The following is an 18,100-nucleotide window of genomic DNA, read 5'->3' as shown; positions in this document are numbered from 1 at the left end:
GTTAACCACAATGTTATATTAGGTCTCAAGTTGGGCAGAAAATACACACACACATCAATAATAAATAACTAATAATCACTGACAAAACTAAAGCAAATGATAAACAGGGAGATCATTGTGGGTTGTGGTCAAGGAATCCTTCATGATATGAAACCAAAATTAGATCCAAACAGGATCATTTATATTGTCTTCTTGGAGCTGTGCATTAGCATATGGGAGGTTCAGAGAAGCATGCAGGAGAAGAGCCTGGGTGTTTAATCCATTGTTTCTCAAATATCTTTGGCTATGAAGCCTTTTTTTTTCAAGGAATACTTAACATCTTTTAGCATATGCATTATCAAGCATAGTTTGGGAGAAGAGAATCTGTTTTAGGATCATCTATTTACAGAGACTCCCCTGGATTCTCCACCTCTGCTGTCAGTGGCCAGAATCTAATATTACAAGAGGAAGGGCCACTGGAAATTTCTATGGATAGAATTTATAGGATATAAATGGAATTCATGAAAAACTTGACAGTGTATCAAGTTTTGTTTGTTAACTAAATAACCGGGTTGTATTATCATTACCTCAAGGAAAGGTTGACAGACTGGTTCTCTCTGGTTGGGCTGAGGAGTACTTACTTTACAGTCAGAGAAGACAGTTCCTTATTTGTCCCTGTTCTTATTAGTGTATCCTTCGTACCCTAGGGACACTGTCTTCCTCTATAATCATTTTTTACAATATTTTGTCCATATTATAAGGATTGTTTTATAGTCAAACTGGTCACCTGTAAATATAGTCATGCTCAATGTCTATTAATGGGTCTTGTGGTTTCTTTTGCACAAAAAAGTACAACCTAGAGAAAGCAAAAGTCATATCCCAACTCCCGCTTTGTAGATTTTTGTTCTTTAAATGACGTAAGAATTTATATTTGCTGAGTACCCTCTTTCTGCTAGAAACTATGCTATATGTTTATCTATGTCCTCTAATTTTGACCTCACACTGCCCTGGGAGGTAGATGTTCCTCTCGATTTATACATCTGGAAATGGAGGCACAGAGAAGTTAAACTGACTGCCTGGGGTGAAACAGCATGTGATAATGAGGGATTTGAATTCTGGTCTGTCTGACTCCAAAGCCTTCACTTTTGAAACTCTACCGTACGACTTCCTTAAAAGGAAAAAATTATTGGAGATTAAATCAGCACTTGCAATACTAGAATTTAAAGTATTTCAGGCAATTGAATCAAAAATACACTGTTGCTTAGATGACTAAGCGAGGCAATCATGCATCTGCAAACCATATCAGCTAAAACTTAAAATTTGTCTAATAATCTCTCTGGTTTACTTAAAAAAAAATCATGGACTGTTTCACAGCTAAAAGCTCCTCATTTAGTCATTATTCAAATGTTTGTCTATTACATTCCCACGTAGGCAGGACGGAGTCTTCTCCCTCCTCCGACACGTTGTTAGGAAATGCCTCTGCTTTCCGTCCTGCTCTAGGGCAGGCAGTAAGCTTTAGCTGAGAACACATTTGGAGATGTGTGAATGAGTGAACCAAGTGTATCCTGGAAGCACCAGCCCATGCCTGATCCTGCAGAGCCTGTGAAAGCCCAGCAAACTTTCTGGGGACTGACGCAGAGGACCAGAGCTATCACCAGCTGGATTTGGGGCTTTGGTGACATAGATGCAAGGGAGATAAATGACTCTTATTTTGTTCTTAGGAGCTGTTTCCTTCACAGAAATTTCTGAGAAAACTGGTAACTAAAGATACACTATCTTCTATTCTAGAACATAGAGGACTAAACAGAAAAGTAGGCTGTAGTTGAGGCAAGAGTTTTCACTGGGTAATCTTCTTACCCAGTCTTGCCAATAAATGAGTACATAAACTAATCAACCTGTTTTAAAAAATATATATAAAAATGAGTTTGTCTTCCCAGTGTAAGATCACTAGCATCTCTTTACTACATTATTCTCCATATATTCTCCACATTCTTACCACGTGTGAATGGCTATTTGTAAAGCGTCTTATAATTTAAGAGGAGGGAACTTGTGTCTCTGAAAAGCCTACCATGTACCAGACAGAGTGCTAGGTGCTTTTTGTATGCAATCTCTTTTAATTGCGTAACAAAACCAGAAACAACACCAAAACCATAACAAAACCATTATTGTCTAGAAATAATTTTGTAGAGGTTCAGTAACTTGCCTGAAGTCACAGAATATGTTAGTGACAGAACCAAGAATGGGACCACTTTTGTCCCCACATCTTATCTGCACTATATTACGTTATTCTCCTGGAGGTAAGCCCTCACAGATGTCCTCATGAAATCTCTAAGAAGAGTTCACTGGTAATGCCAATCTCTGACACAACTCTGAATGCTCTGGAGGGATTGGGTCATTTTATATCCCAAGTATCTAGCCCAACCTCTGGCACATAGTAGATCCTCAATCAGTATTTGTTGATTTACATTATTCCAATTTCCAGTGCGGAAAAGGCAATTGTGGCTTGCTGATCTCACAAGGTTACTAACTTTGGTTGTGATAGTCCTAATTTTTCCAATCCTGTTTTCATTGGGGTAAGGCTACACAGTTATGGAATCACTCTGACTGCCCAGATGGCATTTGCTTTTACTTATCCCTGTATAGTTCATGTGTGTGTTACAATCCTAGGTCAACGCCTTTTACACAATAGATTCTTTTTTCCCTTGAATTTCCTACTTTATGGCAGTGACCAATATTGCAATCATGACAAAGTTTAAATCAAGCAATGTTGCAGTAAGCTGAAAGGAATATAGACCCTTGACTTGAAAGACCATGGTCGCATAAGATTCTACAGGAGTTAACAATTGTCAAACGGAAATTTCTTCTTAGTGAATTCTGTTTTCCAAATTTTTGACTGTGTGACATAGCAAAACAGCTTGTACAAATACACTTACTTGCTTACGTTTCTACATGTAAATAGAAAGATATTTTGTGAGAGACTGAGAGCAGCATATATTGTTTGTTGAAATTTACAGTTTTACACAAATGAACATACATTACCAAAGAGAAGAACGAATGCCAGTGTTTTTCTGTATTATGGAAATTCACACACACACACACATACATACACACAAAACAGATTAAAGCACACTACAAAATATTGTTCTTATTGGCACCACGTAGACTTTCACACTTAAAACATTTTCTGTCATTTTTAATATTAATATTTGATTGTATAGTAAAAATTTGCCAATTGAACTTTTCTTTAAAAATATACTTTAAATATAAATATGAATAAATAGCTCTATTTTGCCTCTTTGGTATGAAGCAGCATATACTATATTTATTGCAATAATAGATTTTCCTTTAAAAAAATTCGTTGATTTAAATTCAATTGCTTACATAGGCTTGGCCTATTTGACGATGTGTCTGCTAGGTTCCTGGGTACATTTGAAAGTCATGTCTGACCTTTACTTGGGAAACCACTGGGGTCCCACTTTTTTTTTTTTTTTTGGCGGTACGCAGGCCTCTCACTGCTGTGGCCTCTCCCGTTGCAGAGCACAGGCTCCGGACGCGCAGGCTCAGCGGCCATGGCTCACGGGCCCAGCCGCTCCGCGGCATGTGGGATCCTCCCAGACCAGGGCACGAACCCGTGTCCCCCACATCGGCAGGCGGACTCTCAACCACTGCGCCACCAGGGAAGCCCTGGGGTCCCACTTTTGATTTTGATTGGATGATATGGAGTGTGGACAAATGAAAAAAGTGACTTTGCATTCAGACATGGAGAAGCATTAGGGAATCAGTGAGATTCTGAATACAAATCTTAACAAAATGAACATGAGGAGACTATGTAAAGATACAAGACTGTTCCTGGGAACCATGGGTGGTGGGTTTTTTTTTTTTCCCTCCATTTCCAGATAGATTTAGACACTCAGTTGTCCTGCCTGAACTGTTCTATTGTTCTTGCTGGCTTCCAATCCTGAAATGCAAGACCATAGTTTTCACAAGTAAGTCCACTATGTTTCCACAACCTAAAACATTGTACCTCATTCTCATTCATATATGAATTTGACAAATGTGGATCAGAAAAATATCAGGACTCAGGGGAAATGCAGAGCTGAATGGTGGCCCTTTTTCCCTATCTTGGTACTAACTGGCAAATGATGGCTTCATGGACATGGCTGTTTCTGCAGCCCCTGGTGGAATGAGTCCAGTACATGGCTGCATCTGTGCTCTTGACCTTGACCTTGAATCTGACTGGTTGGCTGGTAACATGTTACCTGGTGAGAATCAGAATATTTTCATATTGCAATATTTTTAAGAATTATCTTTATTTTAATTGTTTATCTAGACATGCCAGTGGATATTTTGGCCACATTTTGAGCAAAAACTCACAAGGTGTGTGTTTTTTTTTTTTTTTCCAAACCTCACGTGTGTACACAAAACAACACAATTGTAAGGGTTTGCGTAAAAGAACAAAGCATAAGAAATACAGTGAGATACAAGCTCATAACCAATGTTCAAATAGGTGAGCAGATCTGATTCAACATGAGAAAAGGTTACAAAACAAGTCTGTGGCTTGTAGGAAGCACTACCTGGTGACAGCTTTGCAGGACACGCTCCACATCCCATTGCGGGAAGCCTTAGGCAGGTAGAAACAGAGCAGGATTTTCACTCAGGCTAGCAGGGAGTTATGGGGAGGTCAGCGTTCCAGGAACAAGGTTCTGACTGTTCACAGGTGCTGTAAAAAGAAAAAGGCTTTGCCTATCAGGCCTGGCAGTGATATCTATTCTCTCTCTCTTAATTTGATTTTAACTTTAGCTTTCACTTACTAAAAATAGCTTTTTGATTCCTTTCTTCTCAAGCATTGAAGGAATTAAACTCAGGAAGTCAGCTCGTGATGGTCCAGGGACTAAGAGAAAAAGAATGTGAAGATAAAGCCCACAGATGATTCAACAGCTGTGTCTTAACTAGTAATTGGACACTGGACACCTTCTATTGAAATATTGCTAGAGAGCCACCAGTAGGCAGGAAAAAAAAGAGTTTTCATATTCTTTTTCTTTATTTTTTTTTTTTTTGGTCAAAGAATGAGAAACTCAAGAAATCTCCAGATGGTTGAAAGAAGGAGACAAATGTATCTAGTTTATGCATCACATCTCATTTTACTTCAAATTTTTATTGTACTAGTAGCTGCTTCATAGGCTTAACTGTTAGATATTTGGTAGTTTTCTCTGTGAGCTCTTCTTCAAGACCTAATACACTTTTGTCCTATAAATTGGGAACTACTAAAACCACGTCCAATCTTATTTATTTAAATTATTATATAAATATAGTTTAAACAAAGTCCATTTCCTAAACTCAAAGTAGAGGCTCCATTAGCTAAAATAGCATCTTCTTTCTTATCTCTACTGTATCTTCCCCAGTAACTGCTTTCCTTGATTTGACCTCATGTACTTTAAAAATAGACTACTCAAAAGCCCAAACCAAACCACAATAAGAGAGGTTTGGAAGCAGAAATACATTCAATACATTCTCTTTTGGGGCTTCACCAAGCTGAGAGCTTCAGAGTATTAAAGCAATAAAAAATCATGTGTCAGTTCATAGTTATTACAGGAAAAAAACCCAAAGTTAGTGTTAAGTTTTCACAACTTCCTTTCTTACCCATATCAGTAATTTCAACTTATCATCCACCCATTTCATGAAGTTTTCACACTTTCTTTAGTACCATCTGACAATCTCTTCTGCTTTAATGAAAGTTCAACCAGCTTTCCAAATTTCCTCTAAACCTTTATTCTGCAAGCCTCGGTCTTTCTGCAGGAACTTAATACAATCCAGTCAAGTTTCTAACATTTCATTTGTACGTTAGGAGGAAAGAAAAAAAAAAAAAGAGTTGCACTTAGGAAATGAGAGTTAGCTGACATTCCATCAGCTTTTGCGAAACACCTTGATAGCGGCAGAAACGATCTTAATATCATCCTCCCACTGCCAATTGTTTAAGGTAAAACGAAAGGGGGCACTGCCAATTTTCATCTAACATTAGTTATGCTAGAACTTCTAAAGAAAAGGTTCAATGCACAGAGTTTAGCTGACTAGAGAAGAAGCCTGTAATAAATTGATTTTCCGGCCAAGTATATGCAGAAAAAATGGCAACAAAAACCTGCCCAGGAAGGTAAATTCTATCAGACAGCTGAGATATTTTCTTTCTTTAAATTATGTTAACGTCTGCTAAACAGTCACGTAGTTGTTCACATGAAATGAAGGAAAAAGGAAAATCCAGTTACTATTGACACCAAAGAAATGCACGCCAACCATAAACCAAAGATGCTTTGGTACTGTAGCCAGAACAGACGACAGTGTGCTAGGGGAGCAGGGAAGTCCCTGATGGATAGATGACGGGGTCACGGAAGGTTTGTGAGACCTGCTCTGTGTCCCGCGAGGCTGACACACTGCCATGTCCATGACAAGAGTCGTATAAACACAAGCTTATCAGCTGGCTTGTTAAAACAGAGTGCAACATCGCTGTGTTGAAAGTGACTTCAGGCTTGCTGAAGGGTCTTGTTCATCTGAGGAAACAATGCTTGGTGCCATAGATTACACACTATGGTCTCAAGCGGAATGCATGTGAAGTTTCCAAAATATTTCCTCAAAGACTTTATTCAGTTTTGCTTTGTGACCTTAGCTGGAAAGCAGAAAGATGGATATGGGAAGGCAGTTCAGAAGGACATCTGTGAGGACTTAAGTTGGGCAGCTTTCAGAAGATGAAAGATGTTTAAAGTTAAGGCTTTTATCTGCAAACAATAGTATATTAATAAACTCTATACCATATTTACAAATGCATTCTCTTGTATTAAAACTAACAGTATTCTGTTCACAGTGCCATTGTTTATACAGGTAGCAATCCCATAATACTCATGTATTTTGGCATGGGAATCAGTAGCGCTTGATATTTACAGAGAATGTACAGGTGTGAATATAAACATGTCACTGAATCTGAGTTATCGATAAAAGACAGATTGGCAAATGGTGCAAACGAATGAACTGTACAGCACCTTCCCCTTGGATCGGATAGGAAACGTGGTTTCTTAATTGAGAAGATGCCAAATCTCTGACCCAAAGTGGCATAAAGTCTGTAAGAAAACAGTGAACCCCCTGTTCGAGTTTGGGTACATTGAGTAATGTTTGCCCATAGTTTTAGATCCATTGTCTAGTGCATAAAATAGAAAAGTTAAAAAGATTTATTATTATTTTTATAATAATAATTATTATTAAAATAGAAGGTACTTTCTCTCACGCTCTCACTTGTGCTCTTGCACCTGAAACCAATATCCTTGGAGTTCCAAATATGCTGGTGTTTTTGTCATGCAGATCAGCAGTCCGAGGGCCAACGCTAAAAATGCTCTGGACTTAGGAAGTGCCGCCTGTCTCAGTGTGACCCAGGACCCGAGGGGCCCACAGCAGGAGCACCTCTTTCTTACTCCCCAGTCTTCACCTCGAGGGCCAAGCCGGCCCCTGGAATCAGCTCCCTCATGGCGGAATGGAGCTGCTTATTTCGGCAGCTAATGCTGAGGTGACGGATGGCTTCTGTACACTTGGAAAAAGGAGGGAGGCAGGTGAGTGGGAGAAGGGTGGCGTTCCAAAGAGCCCCAGGACGACACCCAGAGAGGGGCTGGGTTTACCGGCAAGAGCCCCTCAGAGCAGCTGCCCTCCCAGAGGCCTCTGCGCGAGGAGGCTGGCACTCTCAGTGTGCAGAGCAGGGGGCAGGCCTGGCTGGAACTACGGGGCGTCGCCTTCGGTCACGGTCTGCCCCTCAGCCTCGGTCCCTGGGCCGGCGTGGTCCGGGCCGCCGCTGCCACCGCCACCGCTGCTGCTTCTGCGCTGGTTGGGCAATAGCCTCTTCCACTGGGCTTTGTTGTGTGCCAGGTGGCATAGCATGCTCTCAGACAGGGTGCTGTGTCCCGTGAAACGGGCCCATTCACGGAAGAGGGGCTCCACGATGTAGGTCATGAAACCTGGAACAGGCAAGGCCAAGCTCATCACCAGCAGGGCAGTAAGACCTACTTCTTCCTCCCTAACAAACATGACAAGGCCCACGATGTGCTGGGCCCGTGGGTAAGAAGGCCACCAAGATGCGGTCCCTGCCCTCAGTGTCGAAGCATAAGATATGTCACCTTGGGCTTGGCATCTAACCTCTCAGTGCCTCAGTTTCTGCAGTTGTAAAAAGGCTTTAAGAAGGGTACCAAACCCATAGGGTTGTTATGACAATGAAATGACTGAACACATGTGAAGATGCTTAGAAAGCTCCTGGCACATAATAAACAATAAATATTGGCTATTATTATTTGAAGAAGGGGGAAGACATATAAAGAAAAAAGTTAAAAAAAGTTTGTGCTAGAACTAAGGAGGGTGGGTGGGGGAGGGGAGGAAAGAGCAAATGATACCAGGAAGGGGCACCTTGTTGATTTAGACCATCTGAAGAATTCATACATCTACTCCATAGGATATTTTTTCAGGATTATCATTTCACAGTTTTGTCTTACTTTCAATTATGTTAAACAACTAGGTGTAGGTAATAAAAGTTCATTCGTCTTCAATACAGATTTTTACCTGCATAAAAGTTCTGCTTGAATGACTAGATAAGATGGATTGATATGAGACTTCTTTGTTTGCATGTCTGTCCTCTTAATTATTTTAGCCTTGTTGCTTTCTAACCATGTTTCACAATGTGCTTTCCATATTAAATATGATTTATTAAAGCAAGGATAACTTCCAGTCTAGGCTGGAATAACTGGACTCATCACAAATTTGGATATATTTAGGTTTCATTGTATTTCCCTGAAATGTAGGTATGGGGAGAAAAGGCAAGTGTTTTTCAGCTAACAAAATCTTCCAACAACGAACCCTGTATGTTTACAGGCATGTGAATTATAAGGCCCTTGAGGATGCTATAGAGATGAAAAAAGAATGCAGCAAAGCAAAATGTTATTGTACATGCCTGCATCATCTCATCAGATGTGAAATATGATTTAAATAGTATAAGATTATTTTAGATTACCTGAACCTGAGGAGGAAGGTTAAGCCAGTGACTTACTGTCTACATCTTGATAAGGTTATGCAGGGAGTCAGCAAGCAAGGATTTCATTTTGGAATGTTCTTGCTTGCTATTCTTGAATTTTCTTCACCTCCTTCACAATCTCCGTATCTAATTTTGATATCTTTCATCTTTTTTTTTGTTTTTAATTTAATTTATTTATTTATTTATTTTTGGCTGCACTGGGTCTTCGTTTCTGTGCGAGGGCTTTCTCTAGTTGCGGCAAGTGGGGGCCACTCTTCATCGCTGTGCGTGGGCCTCTCACTATTGCGGCCTCTCTTGTTGCGGAGCACAGGCTCCAGATGCGCAGGCTCGGTAATCATGGCTCACGGGCCTAGTTGCTCTGCGGCATGTGGGATCTTCCCAAACCAGGGCGGCTTGAACCCGTGTCCCCTGCATTGGCAGGCAGATTCTCAACCACTGCGCCACCAGGGAAGCCCGATATCTTTCATCTTAAGAGAGATTAGATATTAGGTATCTAAAAAGATAGTGTGCAATATTATACTATTCTAAAGTTTAAGTTGTGAATATTTATGAGGTTTACCTTAAGTATAAAAAAAGTTACAAATCCCACATTTAAGAATCCAGTACTTAAAAATCAACTCATTTTCTTCCTGAAATTACTCTGGAATTACACCTCTGTATTTCTACTCGTCAGATATAAAGACCTCTTATAGGAGATAGAAGAGTGATTGTAAAGTCTGAAGAAACACCATGAGGCAGTTTTTCACATGAAGAAAGGCTTCTGCACAATCAGATTTGGGAGGCTGCCCCATAGGTTCCTTGTGTATTTGTGCAAACCTCCCTCTTCTATTCAAGCGATGTAGAGCCTGACTTTGCTGGGATATTGTCTTCCTGGAGTGGTGGGAGTGGGGCAGGGGAGAAATGATGGCTTCAGAGTACACAGGGATTGAAGGAAAGCCTCTTTCTCCTCATCTTTCTATAGGCTGCACCAATTAGAGATTCATTTGATTTAATGCCTTCTTTTTAAAATGTAGAGTTTGATGGGGAGAGGGGAGGAATATGGGTGTGGGGGGGGTGGATATTAAATCCCTGTCTCACTTGGGTAAATATAAATTACTTAAACAGAAAATCAGGTCTAAGCCTGAGATGGCACTCAGGAAATTCTCACTGTGGATTGGGAAAGGAAAAAGAGAGGGGACATTTTCAGTCCCAGGGGAATCAGAACGGAGGAACTAGCTGCATTAGTTAGCACCCACTGGAAAAATCCTTGTCTGGGAGCCTGGAGCCCACAGTTCCCATTAGATTCTGTTGATCTATTTGGGTTTTTCCAGTTTAGCCTGATCTACCTATGCACACCACACCTCCCAGCCTTGAACCTACAGAGCTGGGAGATGTGGAACAGAGACAGAAAGATTTATCTACTAAGGGTTGTTTTATAATCACCTCTTTCTCTTTATTGGTGTGCTGGTGTAGCATCCATGGGATTTTCCTTTTCACTCAATCCCCATCCCATTCTAAAAACAGGTATCTATGGTAACCACATTTTCCTGAGCTGAAAATCAGGACATATGATCTGACAAAATAAGTGTGTTCTCATGACAACAAGAGAATAGAATCTCTGAAATCAAGTCTGTCTTGCAAATCTAGGTTGTGTGCTTAATAATGTGAATGCTTTCCTCTGGGGGCTCAAAATGTCTTTAACAGGTGCCTGGCAAATTTCTTTCTGGCCAGAATTTAACAAGGCCAGGATTAGGATTTTGGTTGGGGGTCTATTCCTTTTGAATTGCATCTGCAGAATTTCCAACTTGATAGGGCATTGGATCCAAAGAGGCTGAGGCTGCATTTCTGTTGATGCTGATGCCCTTCCCCCTCCCCTGCAATTCTGTAGCTTCATCTGCTCTGGATTCTTGCAGGGTTTTATTTTTTATAACAACACCCCTCTCCCTTTCTCAGGTGGATGAATCGGTTTAATCGTAAAAAGAACGTAACGATATTAAGGGCAATTTGGAAAAAAAAAGGATCACCAGTAATCTCAGAGTTCCAACACATCTATTTTAACATTTGTATATTCCCTTCAAATTTTTTAAACTAGATAAATTTTGTTCCTATTTCCTTAGGTTGACTTTGTGACTCTTTTGTGGGACTGTGGGTTCAACATGACCCTCAGTAATTGGAAGCATATCATTTTAACTGGCTCTGGTTTTCTCAATTTTCAACTGATGTTTTCAGGGGACCCTTTCACTCCCAATCTCCAGGCATTAAGCCTTGAGCTTGCAGAGGTTTGCAACACTGTGAATGTGTTAAGCTGTCTGAGGTCTGTGGGAACTGGTGAAAAACATGAAATGGTACATGTCAGGGCCATAGTTTATAAGTAAAAGAGTTAAAGTTCTGAGTTTTTTTTTTCTTTTTAAGTTTATTATCTCTGCTCTAACAAATCTTGAAATTAACATGCAGCCTTTAATTGCTATATTTCACTTATGTGGCAACATGTTTTTATTTTTATTTTTTAATTTTTATTTATTTATTTATTTTTTATACAGCAGGTTCTTATTAGTTATCTATTTCATTTATTTATTTTTTTATATTACCCAAAGCAATCTACAGATTCAATGGAATCCCTGTCAAACTATCAATGGCATTTTTCACAGAACTATAACAAAAAATTTTACAAGTTGTATGGAAACACAAAAGACCCCGAATAGCCAAAGCAATCTTGAGAAAGAAAAACAGAGCTGGAGGAATCAGGCTCCTGGACTTCAGACTGTACTACAAAGATACAGTAATCAAGACAGTATGGTACTGGCACAAAAACAGAAATATAGATCAATGGAACAGGACAGAAAGCCCAGAGATAAACCCACACACATATGGTCACCTTATCTTTAATAAAGGAGGCAAGAATATACAACGGAGAAAAGACAGCCTCTTCAATAAGTGGTGCTGGGAAAACTGGATAGCTACATGTAAAAGAATGAAAATAGAACACTCCCTAACACCATACACAAAAATAAACTCAAAATGGATTAAAGACCTAAATGTAAGGCCAGACACTATCAAACTCTTAGAGGAAAACATAGGCAGAACACTCTATGACATACATCACAGCAAGATCTTTTTGACCCACCTCCTAGAGAAATGGAAATAAAAACAAAAAGAAACAAATGGGACCTAATGAAACTTAAAAGCTTTTGCACAGCAAAGGAAACTACAAACAAGACGAAAAGACAACCCTCAGAATGGGAGAAAATATTTGTAAATGAAGCAACTGACAAAGGATTGATCTCCAAAATATACAAGCAGCTCATGCAGCTCAATATCAAAAAAACAAAAAACCCAATCCAAAAATGGGCATAAGACCTAAACAGACATTTCTCCAAAGAAGATATACAGATTGCCAACAAACACATGAAAGGATGCTCAACATCACTAATCATTAGAGAAATGCAAATCAAAACTACAATGCGGTATTACCTCACACTGGTCAGAATGGCCATCATCAAAAATCTAGAAACAATAAATGCTGGAGAGGGTGTGGAGAAAAGGGAACCCTCTTGCACTGTTGGTGGGAATGTAAATTGATACAGCCACTATGGAGAACAGTATGGAGGTTCCTTCAAAAACTAAAAATAGAACTACCATATGACCCAGCATTCCCACTACTGGGCATATACCCTGAGAAAACCATAATTCAAAAAGAGTCATGTACCACAATGTTCATTGCAGCTCTATTTACAATAGCCAGGACGTGGAAGCAACCTAAGTGTCCTTCAACTGAGTTTGGTTTTAACTGGAGGGAACTGCAAGGAAAAGAAAGACTTGCTTTAAGCGTAGATGGAATTGGTAGAGTGTTTCAAGGAGTGATAGAAACAAACAATTATTTTAGAGGCATTAACATTACCGTTTAACATTTTAGTGCAATTGACACTTGAAAGTGTGGTCCTAAGAGAATGAGACTGAAAATTCATTTTGAAGTGAAGACTAGAGAAGCATGGGATCCCATATCACATGGCCCGTGGGGCCTGGGGATCAAGCCCCTAGTATTGAGCATTAAGGATGAAGAGTAATGACCAAATTGGAAGGATCCTGAACTGCAGATTTCCCACCCCTCATGTCCTAAAGAGAGTGTGAGCTAATCCGATCTTCAGCAGCCAATAGTTGATTCTTGTTACTTTCCTCTACTCGTTTGGTTTTGATTCAATTCTGAACTACAAAGTTAATACAGGTTAGTTATTAAGGGTCTATAACAAAGCCTTTACCCTATTTTTCATCTCAGTTGGTAATTAGTCATGACTAGAGTGTTCATTTGGACTCCGCCATTCAAAGGGCCATTGATTAAACCTCTAGTTTGGATCTTGAGAAAGCTGTGTGTAGATCTTCTTAGTGACTCTTAGCAGAGGTGCTGAAACTATTGATTTAAAATTAAAATTGAATTCGACTCACCAATTTGTATACTAGGGATTGAATCTTTCTGTTGATTGCAAAGAGGACTGATTTCCAGTTCAAATTTCTGTTCAAGGTCACCTAAGAAGAAAAAAGAAGAAACACATTGGTAATCAAGAACCTATAAGAATGAGTGTTGGTAGTTTCAATGATCTAGTTGGAAGAAGTTATCTGGGAATTACTGTGCCCTGCCTTATCACTAGGAACCCTTTAGCAACAACTGGCTCTGCCCTGCTTTGGTAGCTTCTGCGAAAATTTAAAATATCAGAGTATCGACGATCATTTACAATAGGCTAATTGTAAATAGGTATGCTCTGGGATTAGAATAAACTTTTGAACAAAAATCTATAAAAACAAGAAAACGAATGGCCAATTTCCTAATATGAGATGGAAGTTCTGGTTTTAAGTTGCAGATTAAGAAAACAGGTTTTATGCTTTTTCCCTCCTTTCACTCTGCCTGACCCTCATCTGGTTTCACGTGAACAACCGGGAATAAGTAGTAGGCAGGAAATCGGGAAGAGGAAGTAGAAAGATCTCATTTGAAGAGCATCTCTGTAGCTACAAAATTAATCCAAAATAAGGGTCTGGTATCTTTCATTCTTACTCCTTAGAGTTTTACTTAGTGTAAATGAAGGTTAAAGAAAGTATAAAGCTCAGGATGATCTTTCTTTTTAATGTCTCCATCAGCTAGACCAAAAGAGAAATACATCATGCAAAGCTTTATCAAAGTATTTTATCAATTCTTCCTGAAGGTGAAAAATTGTGCATAATTATTTCATTGGGAAAAACAATCTGGTTAATCAGTACAGAAGCTGGGTCTCAGAAACACTAGCTGAGTTCACAGTTGTGAGTGCACTCCTCTAAACTAGAGGAGAGAAACACATAACATTTATATCATGCTTACAGTGTGTCAGCCACGTTCTAAGCATTTTACCTATTTAATTGATTTAATCCTCATAACAGCCTCACTATAACCCCCATTTTACAGATGCAGAAATTGAGATGAAGCGTAGGGAAATATGTTGACCTAAGGTCCTTCTGCCAGTGAAGAGGGGAGCCTGGATTCCAACCCAGAAAGTCTGGCTTCAGAGAGTCTGCACTTAACCATTAAGCTAGGATCTTTTGAGATGCCACATTTCTGTCATTTTCTCTAAGACTTTAGCCATGGCTCCCATGGTCTCTTGGGCCCTTGTGATTCTCAAAACCGATGTGAGGAAATCACTTTGGCTTAACTGAGGAGTTCAGGGAAGTCAGATGATAATAGCCTTCTGAGGGCAGGGCATGACACCACTTAATATTAAAATGAATTCTCCTAAAGTTGGTTTTACTCCTCACCTCCATAGTTCTGTTAATAGTGATTTTTCAGTTAAGTCTGACACTTTGGAGGAGTTGTCTTTGATTTTTCCCTTCCCTCTACCCTCTGTATTGAGGAAGCAAATCCTGTTTACTCCTCTGTTGAAACATCTATTTTCCCTGCTTTCACTCTGCCTGACTCTAGTCTGGTTTCTTTCTTTCTTTCTATTTTTTTTTTTTTTTTCGCGGTACGCGGGCCTCTCACTGTTGTGGCCTCCCACATTGCGGAGCACAGGCTCCGGACGCGCAGGCCCAGCGGCCATGGCTCACGGGCCCAGCCACTCCGCGGCATGTGGGATCCTCCCAGACCGGGGCACGAACCCATGTCCCCTGCATCGGCAGGTGGACTCTCAACCACTGCGCCACCAGGGAAGCCCCTTTCTTTTTTTTTTAATTGAAGAATGGTTGATTTACAATATTATATTCATTTTAGGTGTACAACATAGTGATCCAATATTTTTATAGATTATACTCAATTTAAAGTTATTATAAAATATTGGCTATATTCCCTGTGCTGTACATTACATACTTGTACCTTTTTAAAAAAAATTAATATTTATCTTTATTTTTTTGTTTTTTTTGGCCACACGGCATGTGGGATCTTAGTTCCCTGACCAGGGATCAAACCTGCGCCCCCTGCAGTGGAAGCACGGAGTCTTAACCACTGGACCACCAGGGAAGTCCCACATCCTTGTACCTTATTTATTTTATACCTAGACGTTTGTACCTCTTAATCCCCTATCCCTATCTTGCCCCTCCCCCTTCCCTCTCCCTGCTGGTAGCCTCTAGTTTGTTCTCTGTATCTGAGAGTCTGTTTCTGTTTTGTTATAGACATTCATTTGTTTTATTTTTTAGATTCTACAGATAAGTGAAAACATACAGTATTTGTCTCTCTCTGTCTAACTTATTTCACTAAGAATAACACCCTCCAGGTCTATCCATGTTGTTGCAAATGGCAAAATTTCATTCTTTTTTATGGCTGAGTAGTATTCCATTGTATACATACACCACATTTTCTTTATCTGGTTTCTTAATAACTCATTCCAATTTTTTGCTTCTTAGCTAGTTTCTTTAGTATTTCTTCTGCTTCAATTATACACGTTGCCCTAACTGTACTTTCTAAGATGACTCCCATTGCCATGTTCTCTACTTTTAGCCTGGTGTACAGCGGCCTCAACAGATCCTCATATTCTCACCTTCTATGGGACCAAGCTGGTCTGTGAGGCAGGGGGATGGTCCGCAGTGCTTCTGTCCATTTCTACTCCTCTCTATCTAGACCACTGGGACTGTCTGCAATGATGGAAATGTTCTCTGCACTGCCCACTATAGTAGCCCCTTGAAATCAGATCAAGAAAACTGAGGAACTAAATTTTCCATTTTAGTTAATCTAATTAATTTAACTAGCTACATGTGCCTCATGTTTATCCTATTGGAAAGTGCAGTCACTACACATCCTTGAATACCCAGCTCAGATTCTGCCATCCTCAGCACTAGGTCTTCTCCTGTGACCTCTACCATAAGAGGTCTTCCAATTGGATCATTTAGTCATTCACTTATTTCAACATATATTTACAAAGCACTGCATATTTCAGACACTTTGTTAATCAATGTAGAGAATACAAAGATGAAAATTGGAGTTTCTCTCCTCCAGGAACTCTAGTGGTTAGTATTTTGAGCTTATGAAACATTAACTATAATTCTTTGCCTCCTTCATGAACCCCCCAGTGGGTCTTTGCACATAGGAAAATCACAGCTTTGCTGAGGATTAGACAAGGCTGGAAGCAGATGTTCAATGAAAACTTCTGGGAATCTTGGTTCATTGAGAAATACCAATCTGCAGTTACAATAGGACAGAAATTCTACTTTTTTAAGGCACTGACGGGACGAGGGTGAATGATGTTTGAATCCTAATGTCTGTTCTGAGAATTTAACACTGTCTTCCTAATTCATGGGATATCATCTTCCTCTCCCCTTCTGTCCCTGACCTTGATTTTAGGCTTTTTCCTTTGCTCAGCATCACAAATCATTAAAGATACTTTGGCTGGGACTGTTAGCAGTCTGTGGAAGCCCAAATCCTAAACTGAAAGAACCAAACCAAAATGATACAAATGGTGCTTTATAGAATTTCTAAAAAAATAATTCAGTATGGAGGACAAGAAGTTTGGATAACCAGGGAGTCTGGTCTTCTCTTAAATAAGCTGAACTTCTGCTAGACCATAAGGCTATTAAATAAAAAGGACCCGACATACCCTCTGAATTCTCCTTTCTCTGCTAGGAAACATGCTAGAGCAAAGTGTTTGAAAGCTCACCTTTAGTGATCAGAGTTACAAATATTCTAGGTTGTTCTATCTTATGATGCTGCACATGCATATTATTATGAGGACAAGTTTTTGCCAAGACATCTTACAGATTACCTTTATTGGTAGATCCCACTGACTCTACTTAGTTAACAACTTCTACTCACCAGCTCTGTGGCCTTACCATCTGCCCAGGGGACATGGTCCAGGCCCCAAGCTGCTCAAAATCCAAATAGGGTTCAAGATAAGCAAATGAAAGGGTTAAACTCCAATCAGTGCCAACAAGAACGCATGACTGAGTCAAAACCAAGAGGGACATAGTAGAATCATTGCTTGGTCAATCAATCATTGCTTGAAGATCCCAGCCCTTTTCTCGCTATGCTATTTCCATATTGTCTGTATCTTATAGTAAAGAAAGTATTTATCTTATCTAACCTGAAACCTCCTTGCTCAAAGTTCGTATTTCCTTTTGTTTTTCTCTCAGTGGAGATTTTATATCATGGGCAACTAGAACTGTCCTTTTGTTTTCTAACCACTCACACTCATTTGAAGTGAAAGTACATAGAGAGGGAGCTCCATGAGTGCTTTTACTCAAAGGAGAGAGATGGGGAGCAGATCCTTCTGGTCCCACGTGAACGCTATCCGTTCTGCTTTGTCTTCTGTCTTTGGGACCGTCTCAGTGTCACTGACACATCTTTCTACGGAGGCTTCTCCAAAAGGCTCACTGTTGCTACTTGACCTCCCCACAGCACTGGTATGTGGGACACTTCAGGCTTTATTTGTTCTCAGCCTCTCAGACCTGATCCTGTCACTAACATCAGGGCACTGTTGTGCCTGAAAAAACATCCTGAGCACTGAAACCGGGCCTGAAGAAACAAGCTGTGGTTCAAGGCCAAGGTCCCACCCAACATCCAGATCCTGCTGTTAATTCATTGCTTTACTTCTGAATGAGGTTAATCTCTTAAAATTTATACCCTAACTTGGGGCCACTTGCCTTTTC

The 18,100-nt window shown here is 39.9% G+C and overlaps 1 protein-coding gene across 2 annotated transcripts in view; it reads right to left on the bottom strand.

Annotated features, from left to right (window-relative positions):
• Positions 1-7,731: 7,731 nt before the first annotated feature.
• Positions 7,732-18,100, bottom strand: part of PDE7B (phosphodiesterase 7B) — a gene marked incomplete at both ends in the record, with an annotated part of 214,726 nt that continues 204,357 nt past the window's right edge. For both annotated transcript variants that reach the window (XM_079716794.1, XM_079716793.1), the window contains 2 exons: positions 7,732-7,967; positions 13,451-13,531. In XM_079716794.1, coding sequence (XP_079572920.1) covers positions 7,732-7,967; positions 13,451-13,531 — 317 coding nt within the window. The remainder of the gene's footprint in view (positions 7,968-13,450; positions 13,532-18,100) is intronic.

Source organism: Hyperoodon ampullatus (assembly GCF_949752795.1).
Source record: "Hyperoodon ampullatus genome assembly, chromosome: 12".
In the NCBI taxonomy this organism is placed as follows: Eukaryota; Metazoa; Chordata; class Mammalia; order Artiodactyla; family Ziphiidae; genus Hyperoodon; species Hyperoodon ampullatus.
This window is presented reverse-complemented; position numbering and strand designations above follow the sequence as displayed.